Source organism: Lepidochelys kempii, chromosome 10, assembly GCF_965140265.1.
Source record: "Lepidochelys kempii isolate rLepKem1 chromosome 10, rLepKem1.hap2, whole genome shotgun sequence".
NCBI classification, from domain to species: Eukaryota; Metazoa; Chordata; order Testudines; family Cheloniidae; genus Lepidochelys; species Lepidochelys kempii.
In genome coordinates this window covers 64,948,606-64,967,387 of record NC_133265.1, presented here as the reverse complement: position 1 = coordinate 64,967,387, position 18,782 = coordinate 64,948,606, and the positions used below count along the sequence as shown (strand labels likewise).

General features: G+C 39.5%; 1 protein-coding gene and 1 long non-coding RNA gene across 12 annotated transcripts in view; one reads left to right on the top strand and one right to left on the bottom strand.

The window, feature by feature from the left end:
* LOC140894953 (uncharacterized) overlaps positions 1–8,723 on the bottom strand; it is a 57,966-nt gene extending 49,243 nt beyond the window's left edge. The window contains exon 1 of one of the 2 annotated variants that reach the window (XR_012154010.1): positions 8,384–8,723. This is a non-coding gene — a long non-coding RNA (uncharacterized lncRNA). The remainder of the gene's footprint in view (positions 1–8,383) is intronic. The other variant, XR_012154009.1, reaches the window with a different exon arrangement.
* FBN1 (fibrillin 1) overlaps positions 1–18,782 on the top strand; it is a 220,249-nt gene that overhangs the window by 104,239 nt on the left and 97,228 nt on the right. For 7 of the 10 annotated variants that reach the window (XM_073303899.1, XM_073303905.1, XM_073303898.1 and 4 more), the window contains 6 exons: positions 1,654–1,794; positions 2,915–3,034; positions 8,129–8,254; positions 10,592–10,714; positions 16,087–16,209; positions 18,268–18,420. In XM_073303899.1, the coding sequence (XP_073160000.1) occupies positions 1,654–1,794; positions 2,915–3,034; positions 8,129–8,254; positions 10,592–10,714; positions 16,087–16,209; positions 18,268–18,420 (786 nt within the window). Of the gene's footprint in view, positions 1–1,653; positions 1,795–2,914; positions 3,035–7,003; positions 7,893–8,128; positions 8,446–10,591; positions 10,715–16,086; positions 16,210–18,267; positions 18,421–18,782 lie in introns of those variants that run through there. The other 3 variants (XM_073303903.1, XM_073303904.1, XM_073303908.1) reach the window with 3 other exon arrangements.

Below are 18,782 nucleotides of genomic sequence, written 5' to 3'. Positions count from 1 at the left end.
TATTGCAAGTCCTTGCTGTCACAGTTCAGGGCAGCAGCACCTCTATTTCACCCCTCTGTGATCTGGTACCCACTTTAAGATCCTGGCTCCTCAGAGACTCTCCTGGCTCTCTCCTTCCTGACCAGGGTGTTTCCAGGCTACACAATTCCCTGGCTACACTGTGATATCCCCAGCAAGCCAGACTGCCCAGCAAGCCAGCATTTGCTTTTTGCTTTCTCTCCAGAAGTTATGAACAATGTAATTGCCCAGCTATAAGTTAGCACCCAGCTCTTTATAAGCAAGTACATTTATTCTTAAGACTGAAAGCATTACAGAGAAAACATATTAAAAACAATAAAAGAACCCACAAACGTGCTATAAAGCTTACTACAGGTCACTCTGACTCCAACCTTAGGCTCTGGTAGGTGTCGGTCCCTCAAAACCCACAACTGGGTTTTCCCTGTGGTTACAAGTTAATTACCATCTCACATTCAGAACCAGAACAGCAGTGAATAGTTCAGTCCTTCCTTTATACACTTTGGGCCTATGATCTTGGTCTCATCCAGCAGGTGATCAACAGACAATGGCCCACTCCCCAGGCTGGGATTTTGTATAACTGGAGGTTAAGGAATTAGCATTCACCTTCCTCTAGATATTCACCAGGAAAACCACTTAACTTGTTTTATTCCAAAAGTCTGTTCTTGTCAGGTACATTGTTCAATATAGTTAATTGAACCCCTAGGTCTCACATCTGTCACATCCTTCCCCACTTGAGAGGTTTCGAAAATCCCAGCCCGTGGTAGTACATTGATATAATGAACCCCAAAGATACTTAAATTGAATGCAGTAAGATCTCCCAAGGGTATGGCAGGAAATTGCTGTATCTCTCACACTTGCATGGGGGAGAGCAACTGCTGCTGCCAGCTGCTACTTCCACTGTTCCTTAGGTGAGTGGGGATTAAGCAGACAGGTTTGCGGAGAAGGTGGAACCAGAGCTCCAATTCACCATGCCTCACATACTCATCCAGTGAACTGGCCCATGCAAGTGAGCCACTGTGGAGAGAGAAGTAAACTGTGCCAAGGAAAAGGCTAGGGGAAGGTTTAGGTGTGTCTGGTGCAAGGAGGAAGCAGGAAAAGAACTCTGACTTTCAGAGTGTCAATTCATTCCCTATCCTGTCCCTTACTCAGACTGGTTTGCAAAATGCCAATGCAGCCCACAGTAAGCACTTGTCAACTGATACCACATAGTTACCATAGTAATCTTCTCAGTATCTGTCCAATTCCTAGCTATAAAAATGGAGATATTTGAGGTACTGTGCTACTGTGTCGCAGCTGTTGGCTAATGCTGGCTTTTTATCATCCCTATATAATACCACACACCTCCTTATGCATGGGTTTAGCCCTAAAAGTTGTGTCCTGCAAGATGGGAAAGCAGATTATAGCTGTCACCATCAAAAAGTCAACATTTACCAGCCATTCTCAAACAGTGCTGTCTGGGACATAGCGCTGCTTTTGCATGCTTAGTGCTGTCCAATTTCTTCTCTAATCTATGTGGTGATGGAAGGTAAATGTTAACTTTTAATGGAGAATGCTATATGAGTTGTATTAGAGAAAGTATTACAGAAAATCATTATTATAACCTATTAATCTACTTTTGTAACTTTTTCATTTCAGTGGTTTTGCCAGTTAATTTCACTGACTATTGCCAGCTATTCAGACATCTCTGTCTTAATGGGCGCTGTATTCCAACTCCTGGGAGCTACCGCTGTGAGTGCAACAAAGGATTCCAACTGGATGTCAGAGGGGAATGCATTGGTATGAGATTTTCCTTGTGCTTTATAAATCAGACAGTGATAATTGTATGAAACTGTTTTCTGATCCCATAAGATATAAAGACCTTCATTAATTTCTTAGTAAAACAAAACAAAAAACAAACAAACAAAAACAGAAGTAGGCTCCATGTTTAAAATGGATGTAACACTTAATTTGATTTCAAATGTAAACGCATATTTATAATAGTTTTACCTCTAGCGTATTACATGTAAAAACAAATAAATCTTGTGATAAATTAAGTTCTGATTATTCTAAGTATGCAAAATTAAGCACATTTTTCTTAGAAATATAATGTGGTTGATTGTGGTTAAAACGTAATCAGTTTAAAGTGTTGCCTGCAGCTTAAATATGCAGTTTACAATCACAGATTAAAGTAACTTTTATAAAAATAGGCTCAGATCTTGTCCTTACTAAAGCAAAATGCCTAGTGACTTCAATGACTATTGATTTTTTGGCATTTTACCCAAATAAGCAATGAATAAGGAGGCTTTAGCTCACTGTAAAGTGAAGGTTATTGTAAATAACAGAAGGTATAGATTGCATAGATCTGCTGCTAATAACTACATATATAACAGTGTGTTTACATGAGTCCCTTTGCATTTGTCCATGAGTAGCAACCTGATTTAGAACGTGCAATTCTAGAGGTTAGTCCAAATACTGGTAATTTTAAAATGTAAATGCAGAAATTTACATTGAGGCTTGCTCAGTTTATTTGAAGCTACGTTTATCTGGGAAATATTGTTTGACTTAGTATCCAGTACCTGCCTAGAACTTTTGAATATGAAATGCTACATAACGTAGATTTACATTGATGAGAAAAAATATTCTTAATGTTTGAGTATTGCATAATAGAGTTTATAAAAACAATATTTCAGAGTATCAGCTGTGTTAGTCTGTATTTGCAAAAAGAAAAGGAGTACTTGTGGCACCTTAGAGACTAATGCTCAAATAAATTGGTTAGTCTCTAAGGTGCCACAAGTACTCCTTTTCTTTTTAAAAACAATATGTTTTGCTCATGTAAAATAAACTAATAAAATAGCCCTCAGGCCTGAATACCTGCCAAACAATGTCTTACTAAAAATATACTGTCTGTATTTTATAGATGTTGATGAATGTGAGAAGAATCCTTGTATTAGTGGAGACTGTATAAATACCCAAGGATCCTACATATGCCAGTGTCGTGCTGGATATCAGAGCACACTAACTAGGACAGAGTGTCGAGGTGAAGTACAATATTATATACCTAGATGTACTCCTGTATACACACTGAGGAGGGAAAATATTAGTTATTCTTAAGCAAAGTTAAACATATGCATTTAATAAGAACTTTTAAAAATAAATTAAATACTTGAGTAAAAAATATTCTTTCAAAAAGGCTGACCCAAACCTACCTGATGGTTGAGTTGGTAGCGCAAAGTACTAACTCTCGGAGGCCAGGATTATGAAAAGACATTTGGGCTTGGGAGGAATCTATCTGGCAGCACTACCTACCTCTGAGATGCAAGATTCATTTTTCACTGCTCTCAGACATTCCTGGTCAGTGCTGGGTTGTGAATTTGGCTTTAAAGGTGGATCTGTTTCCTCGCTAGTTAACTGATAATGAGACACTTCTACTGAGAGAGAATTTGACTACTCTGCGAGGGCATGATCAGGATATATTAGAGGAAGAGAGCCTTGCAAATGAAATAGGGTGAGTTTGAATGCTCAAAGACTCAGATTTGCCTTCATCATCTTTCCCTCTCTGTACAGAGAAGACGATTCCCTAGCCATACACCCACTCTGAAGTTGAGTGTGGTAATGGAGATGACTGAAACCAAAAAGAAAAATGGGAAGGTCTCAAATTTTCCCCAGCCTTCAATGAGTAGCTTTTAATGCCTACTGAAAAGTTCTCACATGAAGTGGAAGACTTTTTTTTTCTTTATATTAATTTAAAATTATTACCTAGGATAAGAATCTGCCTCATCAACTTCATTTTCACGAGAGTCCTGTGAACCGTTTCTTCAGCAAACCAATAGGGTACATTTAGTGACCATGCTGAATGATGTTACAAGGACACACAAGTGAATTCACATAAAGTGCAGTTCTACTCCAAAAGGTGACTGGACGGGATCCTTGCCACCCCTCTAGACCCTTTGCTACTACAATATGATCAGACTTCCAAGAGGCGGAGTCCCTGCGAAGGGACTCAGTGGCACAGAAGATGAATGAGATGGGTATTTCTGGTTACTGTTGATTATGGAAGCTCAGAAAATTATTTTCCCACTGTGCAATGAAAATAGTAATTAAACCCAGAAGGGGATTGTGAGCAGTCATTACAGAACCTAAGGCTGCAGTGACTGTTTTTAGGGTGAACTATTGTATACCTTTCTGGGAGGCCAGGATTGGGTGTCCATTCTCCTGTCTCTCAACCCCCTACATGGCTAAGCAAAGACCAGTTGCTGATGAAAATCTGGGAGGTAGGCTGTGTCTAAACTTAAAACATTACAATGGCACAGCTGCAGACATGCCATTGTAGTGCTTCAATGTAGACACTTAACAGTGCAACGGGATGGGTTCTCCCGCCACTGTAGGTTGTCCACCTCCCCAAGAGGCAGTAGCTAGGTCAATGGAAGAATTCTTCCTACAGCTTCTGTTGCCCTAGGACTGTCTACACTGGGGAGTTAGCTCAGCTTAACGACGTCTCTCCGGGGTATGGATTTTTCATGCCCCTGAAAAGATGTAGCTGGGCCAATATAACCTTTCAGTGTAGACCAGCTCTTCGTGTACTCTACATTCTGTGATAGGAAAGACCAAATGAAGAAGTGAAGATAATCACCAAACCAGTGGTGCCTAAACCAGCAATTTAATATATATGGCGTGGGTGAATCACAGAACCTAATGAGGTCAGAATTGGATACCCTTAACACAACTACACATAGGAGTCTCTAGAAGAAGTAATTCAGGGCTGTTATGCTTGGTTAAAGATGTATTATCGGACACTCAGAAGAAAGCAGAGTTTGGAAATCCGAGTGGGATTAGGGGATCAGAGATGGAAGCAAAGAATTAAAAAACAAAGCCCAGAGAAAACATCTGCAAGCAGTCTTAGCAGTGAGGGGACGAGAGAGGCTCATCACCACGTGCCTCATTGCCAAAAAACCTTGAAAAGAAAGCCACCAGCACTGATGTGGGATTTTCCTTTCTGACTCAAAAGGACAGCAATAGTACAAACAGCTGTCTGCAGAACAGTAGGGCATGCAGAAAAAGTGCCAATGATGTGCACTTCAGGGGATGAATTTAGTCATGAGGCATGTTTGTTACACTGCTTTACTTTGATTGGCTGTGACTCATGAAACACATAAATGTCTAAAGCCTGGTGGCCATTGCAGTTACTGTGTGGTCACTTAACAGGCCCTTTGCAATCCATCACAGCTCTGCTTGTCTAGCTGCAGTTTTAAAATATGCTAAAACAGGCAGGACCACTGCTATACAAAGGACTTTAAGGAACAGTTATTCAAAAGTGTGTTTGCCAAAATGTGCATGCTCCTTTTGTGTCTGAAAAAATAGCATTTCCACTTACAGTGAACAACTGCACAGGCAAGTGCCTGTTTTGCCTGCACGACCATGTCTGTAACACCTACCAATGTGAGTTTGTACAGTTGCATGTACATCTTTACAGGGGCACCCCTTTCTGAAAAATCCTGCGTAATCATAAGACATTTATAGATTCCTGGTTCTAAGGTACCATGGGATGAATCTGTGACAGACACGATAATATCCTGCCCAAACCTTATGGAATGAAGATAAATATGATTGAATTAGATTCAATGCTTTTGGGTACATTGTATTAAACATGCAGTTGTTTGTGTGATTTTATGTAACTTAAGATGTGCTAATGTAATTCCTCTGCTTATCAACCCTTTGGAGAGGTTTGCATCTAATTCAAACTGGATTCTCCAGGGACCAACACACACACACAAAGGATTTTTTGATTAAATAGCCTGGTTTTAAACAGGCTCCAGGCCTTCTTCCTGATCCAGCAAACGGACAGGACCCCGGTCCACAAATAAGGACCCCTGGTCCTTAGAAGGACTGGGCCTACAGAGGGCCCCATAATACTGTGTGCTTGTTCTAAGCGGAAGCTGTGATGAACTTGAAACCACAGGAAACCTCTTGGTGGGGTTTGAAGGACTTCTTCTGCCAGAGCCCATTTTAGGCTTGGGGTGATCTCTGGTAGGTTTATTAGCACGCATATAGATTCTTCTGTTGTTTTCTCTGGAGTGCTTTTACCATAAGAATATAATAGGCGTGCACAGGAAGTGCTGTGCTTATAATGGTGGACAATTAGTCTATTGTTAGTCTCCAAAGAGAAAGTAAGCAGGCTTGCTTAAGCAGAGTTGCTTGCTTGGATATGACAGTATTGTCAGGGGCTGTGCAGCCTGAAACTACCCTGGTAAGAAGGGAGTGAGGTGAATGTCTCCACTCAGAAGAGGTAACAGCCAAGGGAGCCTGAAGCCTAGAGTGGGTGCCCTTGTGGGACCATAACTTACACTGATGTAATTATTAAACATAGCATGCCAGATCCCACGGTACTTACTCAATTATTACTCAGTCAAATTCCCAAGAACTTCAGTGGGAGTTTGACTGAGTAAAAATTAGTGAGGATCTCAAATATGGGCCCAGTAAAGAGATTTTCCTGAATAAAGCTGACAGCTCTGTGACTAGTGATTGAAACCTAGAGAACTTAATTCAGTGACATAAGGAGGCAAGTAAAATAGCACTGAAAAGTATAAGAAATGTTACCAGGATCAACCATAAGAGTCATGTGTATCTGGGAGTCAGAGAGCCAAAAACTGGTAATCATCATGTTGTTATGCTATAACCTTTCAAAGAGCAAGAGGAGATGGGTCATGCATGGAAAAGGTAGAAGCTAAAGAACATGCACAGCTCTCTCAGGTGAAAGACAGCTTTGTGGTTGCTAATAGTTCTGAAAAGAAAAATCAACAACAATGTTATAATTAAAAACCACAAGTGGAACAAAACATACTGTTGCATCTGTTGCCCTCTATCTGCTTTCGGGAACAACAAAATTGCAAATATTAGTTTCTTCACCACAAGTCAGATAGCAGCAGGTAAATAAAAGTGAAGATCCTTAAGAACTGCCATTATAATTACCTGAGACCAAGCCCCACACTCAACTTTGTACAGGAGGCTGAAGGAAGGGGCCCAAGGGGCAGGAAAATTCCATGAGCCTCATTTCCTGTCCATCACCCCTGTCACTCTGAGGGGAGGCTTCCCAGGTCTTCACACAGTTCCTAGGAATCATGGGGAATGGGATCTGCTGAGGCAGAAACTGTCCATGTGACGATTCTTGCCTCTGCTGGTACCTCCATTCCCTGGCAGCCCAACTATTGACTGGGTTCCCTCTACAAGTGCTCAGTGAAGATGGGTTGCCATGGAAGGGAACTGTGGATTTCAAGCACCAATAATTCTGCCTCAGATACCAACATAGTTAGCAGGGGACATGAGTCTGGAGTGCAGTCTGTTCTCTGCTCATCCCCAACCCCTAGCAGAGCCCTTTTGGTCCTGAACACCTGTCAGGGGGCATCTACAGCGTGTCTGGGGAAATGGAGAGTGACTGGGTAGTTGAGGAGGCATTTGCATGAACTGGTTGAGATCTTTGTGCACAGAGTCCCCTGAGTGCAAGAATCTCTGGGAGATGCTCCAGCCCTTGATGAAGAACACTGAGTAATCTAAAAAATGTCTAGACAGTCTGTCTCAGGATCTCCTCCCCCCTCATTAGGGGGAGAGGGAGAGCTGCCAGCCTTGTGTGATACCACTAGGCAGGTCCTCCAAGATCTTGCCAAGGGCCTCCAGCAGAGAGAGGGAAATGAGGATCTGATGATTTAAATATAAAAATGAGCAGAAAACATATTTTGGCGGTGGGAAAGTCTCAGAATTTCCCACTATATTCTTACTTCAGACAGCAACAGCAAAGGACAAAAAACCTTTGGTTTTGTTTAACCTTTTGCTTTTAGTAAGTTTAGATTTTAGTGAAAACCCTTTTTGTAAGGAACTGAAATGCAGAAACCCACATAGAAACAGTAAGAAGGAGCCTGAACCCTATTTTAGCAAGTTACAGTCTAGTGTTTTCTGAACTAAGGTTCAGTTCCTATTGCAAATTGAAATTTCTTTCAAACTGATCATTTGATACTCTTTCCACCTTCTTAATGTTCAGTTATGCAAATCAAACTTTTCCAGGCAAAGGTAATTTTTACATGGAATCAAAAAACTGGAAAAGAAATCACACTTATATTTTGATTTTTGGCTTGTCTTTCAGATATCGATGAATGTTTACAGAATGGCCGGATCTGTAATAATGGACGGTGCATAAACACAGATGGCAGTTTTCACTGTGTTTGCAATGCTGGCTTTCATGTGGCAGTTGATGGAAAAAACTGTGAAGGTAAGAGTTTTTTTCTGAAGTTATTTCCCATCGGTAATTACAATTCCAAGAGATTACTCACTTTAAAAAATAATAAAAAGTCTTTGGGGTAGAGGGAGAGAAGGAGCTGGGAATCAAATTTCTAAATACCTTTTCCTGTGTCTGGGAGGGCAAGTAAACCATCCTTTGCAGCCAGTTCTGGAGCCGTGGCTTGGCAATTGGCAACAGGATGTCTGTCCAGCAAAAGAAATAGTTCATACCACTATCGCAAAATGTAGAGTTCCTTTGATGGGAGTGGTATGTTTTAGAGTGGAGCATAAGTCACACGCTTCATGATCTTACTGTGAGATTAACAGCACGCTTTAATGGAACTTTATTGGGTGACTAGCAGTGTGCTTCATGTGGATTTAGTTTGGTCCAACCTGCAAAAAACTAGGTGTTTCAAAATTTGAAAATGGGAACTTAACTGATGTGTTCCTACCTCATAGACCTATAGTGAAAAAAAATGAAGAATGTTCTTTATCATGCTTCCCAAGGTCCTTGGGAGAGTTCCCAATGATCTATTCATACGTTAAAAGAATTTCAAGCACTGTTCTTAGAAATGTTTTTGGCAGAATATTATCTCAGTGATTCAGCTCAAAGACTTAGTGCCAAAATTCCTGGTTGGGATAGATACACAGTTTTTTTTAAAAATCATAAATAATTTTGGTCAGACTTAGCCTGTAAGTAAAAAGAAACCACGCTATGTCTAGGAGTATAATTTCTATCCAAGACAGCTGCAAAATTAAGGAAAATAGCATGATTCTGAATATATTGTAATGTCATTATGATCCAGGGATTTTATGTTAGTAGCGCTTTTATTAATCCTTGGTAGAGACAGACATTTTAGGGATCTATTTGTCCTGCTCCCTTTGTGTTTAATTTAACACTATGGACTTCTTTTTAAATATCAAATATGTAACTACGTCATCTAAATACAAATGAAAATCCATTGTTACCCAAGGCCTGACTTCTTCCTTTCCCACTAAACTCCATGTGCTAATAAGAACCAGAGCAGTAATTATGACAATCTGATAAAACATTTGTCATTCCATTAAGCATGTTGCCAGAATGTATCTGAGCACTGTGTATTGCATCAACTTCTAAACTCATTGCATCGGCTGCACTGTAATAGATCAAAGTTTGCTCTCACATCCAGTTCTCATTAAAGACCATGGCAATTGTGCTGCACATGTAAGATTATAAGTGTAGCCTTTTAGATTAAACTTTTAGATTAAACTGACCAGTCCTGATCTTTGATAGATTTAATGGGACCAATTCATTGCTGTCTTGCATGCTTATTTATACCAGTGCAGAATAAATGCAAAGCGAAGTATAAAATGTTACCAAAATGAGAGAGAGCATTGATGTGAATGATTGCAGAAGGTGCAGGACAGCAACGAATTGACCCCCTTTAGCTCTCTTTTAATATCCCAATTAATACTTTACTGTATATGTAAGAATTGCGGAGAATTTGTCTATTATATTTATAACTTGTGTGTCAGCATTAACCAATAGATTACTTGTTTTGAAATATTGAAAATGTTTTTTCTTCATATTACAACCTAGACATTTCTCAGACAATAGCAAAGTATCTTTTATGCTATACAGCGAGGTCACAGAGGATACCCCGTGCTTGTACAGTTCAGTGGTTAGTCAGCAAGTGTTTTAATAGGTAACTTGTCACCGAAAGAAAGTGAAGTGATACTTTTATTTTAAATGGAAGCTAATGATCAGAATGTTAGCATCTGAAGAGAGCCCCATTGCATTTTCCTGTGCAGATTTGAGCAACATACTAGGGAGTCTACATAACACAAATTTGGGACTAATGGGGGTTAGAGAAATTTTCACTCCTAACACAATCTTCTCCTCCATCCACCTGTAGGTGTTCTTATCGTAATGATAAAAAAAAATTGTGATTACCTTTCAGCCTGGAGGTTGCCAATAGTCAAGCTCTCATATATCTGAAAACCATACTTCCTCTTCACCAAGGGAGGTTTAGGTCTCAATTAAAAAAAACACAAGTGTTTTCCCAGGTGGCAGTTTTAAGGATTTCAAGAGTCTGAATGTCTTTTTTGTGCTTTTCAGTGATTTCATACCTATTCCTTCATCGACAAATGATTCATTGCTACAAATATGAGTAATTTCTCTGGGGCATCCGCCACACTGGATTTTGATTCCATCACCTGTTGATATTTATAATAGATTCACACAGCCACATATGTTTGGTTTGGTTCATTATCTTGAGGAGGGAGTTAACAGAATCTCTCTTACTGTTTCATCAGTGTGAACATTTGTATCCATTGTGTGCAATTTCAGATATGGATGAATGTAGCATAAGGAACATGTGCCTTAATGGGATGTGTATCAATGAAGACGGCAGCTTTAAGTGCATTTGTAAACCTGGTTTCCAGTTAGCATCTGATGGACGTTATTGCAATGGTGAGTGTTTGACAATAGTGATTACAATGCATTAGTGTTTTCAAAGGACCTGTGATTCATATCTCTGTGACAGCTTAAAGAATCACTGAATTTCTTCCTACTCTTCCACCCCACACTGACCCTTGAGACCAAGAAGGATTCAGCAAGTTTTGCATCAAATAAATTCTTTAATCAGCTGGAAAGATCTGTCATGGACCAAGGCAATTTCTCCTATCCACAGTGTTAGCAACGCTCCCAAATAATCAGTGGGAAATGTTGCTTGAGCGAAGAAGGATGTTGCTTGAAGGATTTGACCCAATGACACTCCTGGTCTTTACCTGTAACATCTTCTGTAGCTTGGTTCCCACATGCTTTCCCTTTTCTTGTCTTCTCCTGCTCCTCTCTCCTTGGCCACCCAGACATCCTGACTCTCTGCCCTCCTTGGATCTTTCTCACACTCCTGTCTCTGTACTTCCCACCCTGTACAGCACCCTGCTTGGTGGGGACCTAGATGAGAGCACCACAGTAGTTTAGTCTTTCCCCTTTGCTATGATAATTCATCTCACCCTCACTGGATGACAATGTAGCATTCTCTTTGCTGGCTATGTCATCATAGTTTCCGTCCTGTCCCTTAAAGAACTGGAAGTTTTCTATGTATAAATCTCATATTTCAACAATTTTTATAGGCACAAAGCAGAAGTTGAAGCAAGGAATAAACAAACACTCAGCCAAGTTCCTTAGTTTTTCTTTTTAAAAATTATAAATCTTCTAGCTCTGGGGATCAAGTCAACAATACCCTAGGGTAATTTTAAAAAAAACTCAGCTCATTGAAGCACACTTGAGGTTTGCTTCTTTTTTTTTTCCCCTGAAGAGCAGTAATAAAAATCATGGTTTTGATTTCAGTTAATACTCTGTTTTTTAAAGTATCGTTAATACGGAAGACGAATGAATGTGAATCCATGTCTTAAGGGCTGGATTGGAACCACACCTTGTCTGAGAACTTGGACCCAGATCAAGTTCAACAGATCTCATAGAGCTCTGAAAAGCGAATACAATAATAATTTGACACCTCTCCTACTGAAGCTGCAAGGCAGATCTATCCAAAATTCAGGAAACTGGATGAGAGTTGCATGTTTTGTGCCAGAGAGCAGCTTATTCTCGTAGAGCCCATAGGGCTGTTTGTTCAAGATGGTCATAGAAGAAACAACTCTCCACTAATTTCTCAAACAAACATGTAACTCCCCCCCACACACACACACTCCGCTGCCTCTGACCAAGTGTCTCCTCAGCCTTGGAGCTTAGTCACTGGCTGAGCCAGCTGTAACTTGCACAGACACACAGGAATGCATTTTGGTTCAGTTTTGTTTTGGTTTTTGAGAATGGGCACTCGGCCTCTTTGTGTGTTAGGGCGGGAGAGGGAAGGGTGATAAGGATGCAAATGAGAAGTAGAGGACTAAGAACTTGTCTTTTTCTGTATGTCAGTGTCTGAATGGGCAGCAAGAGGAAATACAAACATGGGCAAGACACTAACTCAGACTTAAAGCCCCGTGATAGTTGTCCTTGCCTCAGCACTGCTGTCTAGTGACTGCTCTCTATTTGTTGTGGACACACAGCTGCCATCACTAATAATGTTGGCAGCCACCAGCAATACTGTTCCTTCATCTCTTAAAGTAGATGTGGCCAGTAACACTGTATCTGCATCTGCCGTCATCCTAGCATGAAGAGAATCATTGCCAATGTTTCAGCTGGTGAGGATGCAGAATGGCAATGGAATGTGGGCTCAAAGGTGGGTGGAAGGTTGCCGTGGCATAAGGCCCCTGGCAGCCATCTGCTGCAGAACACCAGTGTCACTGGCACAAAGTTTGACATGTGGTGTCACCAGCAACCTGAGCCCCCCACAGGGACTTATTCCAAAAGCCCTCATTGACTTTCACTTCTGGCATAATCATCTGAATGATCTTTTTAAGTGAATTTCTGCAAGGAAATGACCTCGATCAAAAGTTCAGTAGATAAATTGACTCATGGTCTTAAATAAACAAACCTGTGATTCTCTGCTTCCCCAACCTCAGTTGTGTGCCTGAGGGCCAAACAGTAGTGAGGATCCAGACAAAAAGGTATTCCTGGCCCAGAGAAATGTTACTTCTGTGCATCAAAGGGAAAAGGTTTGAAAAATATCCAAAATTGCAGGCAACTCAAATGATTCCTGCTGAAAGCTGGAACAGATTTTGCAATAAAATAGAGGGTTTCCCCCATTACTTTTCAACACTCATAGTAAACCTTGAGCTCTAAGAATGAGCACATAAATAGCCAGGAAAGGTGAGATTGTTATTTGGTCAAAATCCATCTTCACTTTGCTTTCAACTTTTATATTCACCTCAACTATCCCTCCTTCCCACCTCCAACCACAGACCTTCCTGAAATAACATTTATTAGCTCCCAGAAATACATTGTGGCTAAAATTAACATAATTCCCTATTCAACTTCTGTCATCACATTAACAGCTACATGTGTTTTAAAAAATCTATGTTTAATGATTTTTCCTGTTGATTTTATTGTTCATCCTCATTAACTCCTCTCTGTATACACCATTACAGAGTAAATGGTTTCTTTCTGACTAAAAAGTAGTATTTTCAGTAAGTAAGCGTTTCGTGCCAGATTTTTGCACTGCATGCACCTACACAAACACATGCAATTGCAATCCTAGAGCCAGATACTCTTCTGGTAAATCTTTGTTGAAGTCAACGGTGATACCTCAGTTTACACTAACTGAGAATCTGGCCTCTAATTTGCACATGCAATTACTATCATTACACATGCAAGTTGGGTATGTGTGCACAGAAACTGACAGCTATGCAGGAAACTGGCTACAGTTTTGGTGTGAAATTGACAAGTGTTTTGCCAAACTTGTTGAGGGATCAAAAGGAATATAAGATCTGCAATATACGCCATCCCACTCTTATAAGGATCTCATTTGATGCACCGTAAGCTGAGTTTTGAAACATGGGTGCCGTAAAAACACTTTCCTAACCCCTTGTTAGGATGTTGAAATTGACCCTTAGTTCCATAAAACTGGCGTTTAAGTATGTGTAGAGGCATGTATCTGGCTGTCTGAAAAATTTCACTCAAGCTTTAATGAAATAATGTACCCAAAAGGAATATTACACCATAGTTGTGAGTATTCCCTGTAATACAGAGGACATTAAACTTATTTACCATGACAGTTCCTTTTATGATATTTTACATGTTGGGTGCATTGTTGCTGTTTTATACATTTAATAAATGGTTTCACCTTCAGATCACAAATCCTGCCCTAGTCAGCAGGATTGAAAGTGAATGTTTAGTGGCCTGTGAAATAAGTTGTTTTCAGTTCAGAATTTAGGGAACTTGCTTGCACATCTGAAAGGTCCTTTACAATTGCCACTAATTGGCAATCTAAGTGGAAAGGACAAAGACGGATTAGACATGGACAGTGAATCCTGTAGATAAGTTTCTTCAGAACAAGGTTGAGACATGCTGGCAAAGTCAGTGGGGGAAAACTTACAGTTGTTGGGGTTGTCAAAATGTCATTGTTTCATGGAAGGAGGCTACATAGTCCAGTCAGAGCCAGAATTTGGGTTTTATTCCTGGTTCTGCAATAGGCTTAATGGGTGGAATCCTGGCCACATTGAAGTCCATAGGACTCTTGCCATTGATTTCAGTGAAGCTAGCACTTCGCTTGATGTGTGTGATTTTTTGGGGCAGATCACTTTACCTCTCTGTGCCTCAGTTTCCTGATCTTTAAGAAGGTGGTGATAATGCTTACCTATCTTTGTAAAGTGCATTGAGTTGTACGGAAAGAAATGTGTTTTTATATTCCAGTCTTTATTTTTATGAAGTTACAAAACATTTTTAAAAACCCACTAAAACGAGAAAGGAAAAATATACACATTTATGCTTGTTCAGTTCTTTCTTTTAAATAACCCCTAAAAATAAACTTTAGAAAAAGTTTAAGATGACATTTTATAGAACGTGTATACCTGCTAAAAGGATTTGCTTGTCATCTAGTCAAGAACAGTCTCCACTGATACACACTGTGGCCCAAATCCTGAAGTTCTGTCTCAGCTTTTACTCCAACAAAACTCTACGAGAGTGTTGTCTGAGTAAGGACTGAGTGTAAAGTAGGGAAGGAATTCATGATTTATCTGTCTGTTTGAAACAGAACAAAAGCTTGCAGGCTAACTGAAATTAATTTAGCCCATGTAATCAAATATAACTTCTATTAAAAATATATTTTGAACAAGGAATCTTGGATCATACAAGCTATATTTTGTGTCAAACAACACAACCCAAGAAAAACATAGAGGTGTTTCACTCTCAATTTTCACGTTTAAGATCAGAAAAAAAGGAAATTGTCATCCGTTGTTTGAGAGTTGTTCTAAAGTGATTATTTTGTAAGTGTTATATATGCTTCCAAACAATATTTTAAAACATTCCCTCTGTAATTCTTAATTGTAGAAAAATAGCTTATTCCCTGTGTCAAGAAAATGCTATCTCTGTTAGCAGGGTATGCAGTCTATTAAAATGTTTGACTAATTTGACCTCCCAACTCAAATGTTAAATAGTTTTAACCTTGTGTTTCAGTGCAACAGGACTTATTGTTCCATGTAGCTATTGTTGGACAAAGATGATAGCTTTTATTTAACAGTTGTTCAGGGTTCAGTTCATTAAAAAATTCCTTACGAAGCTGGTGTGTAATTTTCCCATTAAAAAATTTATGTGAAGGGCTGTAACAAGCATCTGATATAAAAACCCAATTGTCATGCAGATCACCACGGGGACATGATGTGTGGGCTGGGCTTGGACGCTTAGCATTCAGAAGTGCTCCCAAAAACTGAACACACAGCAGGAAGAAGAAAATTCTTTGGGGGCCCCGTGAAGACTAGTCATAGGGGTCAAAGCTTTAATTTGCTATCTGGCCTGATTTCTTACAGCACAAACTAAATGGTAACACAGAAAGGGAATGCCCTGTTAAACACTACACAAGTCCTTTGTCTTAACATTCATGGTTTCCTCCTTCCTCCAGTTCTGTTTTTTGCCTGAGTGACCCTTATTTTGGATTATGCATCTCTTGGGAACATATTAGGAAAATGTAGCTCTCTTCACTGGAGGAAAATCCACGGAAAGCAGGATATTTTTCGCCCTGAATTTTGCTCTTTCTGCTTCATAGAATGAACTAATGTTGGAGGGTTTTTTATTTTTAATAAAAAAATTGCACTCATATTTCATTTGGTGAAGTGATTTTTGTTTGTTTTTATTGAATACATTGAAAATAAGCCTTACAAATGCAAGTTTCAGTCAGGCATTGAAGATTGTTTAATTTAATTTCTAATAAAGCTTATTCTGTTCTTTAACAGACATCGATGAGTGTGAGACAGCTGGAATATGCATGAACGGGCGTTGTGTGAACACTGATGGCTCTTTCAGATGTGACTGCTTCCCAGGTCTTGTAGTTGGACTAGATGGACGTGTGTGCGTTGGTAAGACAAACTCATTGTGAGACAAGTCACAATTAACTAACTGAGCAATAGCATTAAAATTGCAATGGTGGACACACCATGGTTTAGCTCATAGCACATAGCACATGACACTGGATTGGTAGGTGCTCCCAAACTAATGAATGTCTCTGTTTGTGAGGCTCACTATAATTGTTCACTTTTCTCTATTTTCTTTTTCCTTTCTTTTCTTTTCAAAAAATTTCTCGGGCAAGGTTCTTAGCTGATGTAAATCAGCATAACTCTATTAAAGTCAATGGCACAATATCAATTTACATCAGCTGAAAATCTGGCCATTGTATTTTAAAACAGGTGCATAAAACCGTTCGTAAGAAGAAGTACCTCCCATTAGCACATCACTGCTTTCCTTTACACAAGAGAGAAATTCTCCCAATATCACAATATTTTTTAGTTTTGTCATTAACATTATAGATAAAATTTTCCTATCAAGTAAATTTCTTCTATGTCAACATATCAGTTTTTTTAAGGTGGGACATGAGAACTTTTCCAGTGTCTAGAGATCTATCTCTTTGCATAACCAAGAAAAATTACCACCCATTTTAAAATAATTTGTAGTCTCGTAGATTGAAAAAAAAAAATCACGTACCTTGTATAGGCCCCAATCCTGCAAACACAGAAATGTATAACTTTATGCACAGGAGTAGCCTGGTTAACTTCTTGTTTGTTAGTGTTTCAAGGATCAGGGCCAGAGGTCCTATGTCCCATCTGTTTACCCCCTCTTTTTCTGTTTACTATTACAAATTATGTGAACTTCCAAATGTCTAGCCCTTTTTTTTGACCTACGAGTTATCAATTTAAAACAAAAGCATCCGTGTTTTTGCTTTTGTGCATATTCTGTCTCTCTAAGGAAAAACAGTGAAGTGGCTGCAGTGTGGCTGCAGATTCTCACTTTGTTTTGGAGATAGCTTGTGGGCCATTTAGAAGTCAGGTGGCAGAATGGAGTTGCTTAGCTCAGCATTTCTGTCCTGACCCTTATATTGCACAAAATACAAACTCATTGGGCTTAATCCCTGGAGTTTCACAAGTGATGAATTTGGGCCCATGGGTGCTGGAACAGAGCAAAGATAGTGGGAGTGCTGAGAGCCATTGAACCAAACTGTATACCCTGTATATAAAGGAAACCTCTTCAAGCCAGGGGGTGCAGGAGCCCCCTAGTTCCAGCATGTATGTTTGGGCCTGTATGAGTCAGGAACAAATAATACATTTAGATAGAAACAGAAGGAAAACAATTTGATGTAAAGTGAAATCACCCTTTAAATCTGAGAATAAAGTGGAATATTCCAAAATAACATTGTTTATATAGTTTTTTTCCTTCAAAAATGGCGTGACAGCTCAGAGTGTTGGTTTGTGCTAATCTGCATTTCTGGAATCCAGTCATGTGACATGGGTCAATGTTATGAAAAGTTAATGCCCCTGTCACATGACTGACTCCCAAGACTACCTTTCGGTCTTGAAGCCGTCCTATATTCAAATGTATATTACTACAGTGGTTGCCAGTTAAAAATTGCAATTACCATGCCATTAAATAATGATGATAATAATAATACAGATATACCTACATACATACATTCTTCACATGGAAGTTGCAAGATTTCATTAATAAATATTTTGAGATGAAAGGTCCCAGAGTAATGTAAAATTATCTCTTGTTTAATAGCCTGGCTGAATTGTTCAGTTTTCAAAAGCTGATTTTTTGACAGGCTATCTCTATAAGGGCTCAACTTAGTAAGCTTACTTTAGCATGCAGTAGCTATGGAGAATTGATTTTCCTCAGCCTTTTCAGCCCCTGTCAGGCTTACAGCGCAAAGAAGCAGAATTCTTTGCATTGAGCTGAGCACTAAGTGATGAGAGAGGTTATACTGGAATGAGATCTACTGAGAAAATGATGAGCAAAAATTATATATTTCAGCTATTTCACAGTGTTTAAAATCTGATTGTAAAGGTGTGACTGAATGTATTTTGATTTATGGCATTATTCTTGTGACTCTGCTAGATCCCTGATGGATTCCGTTTCTCATTTAGATACGCACATGCGAAGCACATGCTATGGTGGGTACAAGAGAGGTCAATGTGTTAAACCGTTATTTGGCGCTGTTACTAAATCGGAATGTTGTTGTGCCAGCACTGACTATGCCTTTGGAGAACCATGCCAGCCATGTCCTGCTCAAAATTCAGGTACTGTATGTTTAAGAAGTATGAAATTTGACCTAAACTTTCCATTGATGGTTAATTTTTACAAAGGTCTCAATTCTGACAGTATTAAAATAAAAAGTCACATGCATTGATCCTGTCATTCATAAATCCTAAATCTGGAGAAGTGTAACCTCACGTACATGAAACACACATTGCTGTGTCTTGGAACGTCTGCTGCTGTGCATGTATGAAGAGTACAGGGGTGAATATTTTTTTAAGAGGCATAAATGAACACCAAGAATCTGGCCCATGATCACTGCAAGCATTATGCCAGATTTTCAAGCAGTGGCCTCCATTGTTGTCAACATGAATAACTGTGGACACAGTTTTGACCTCAAAATTAT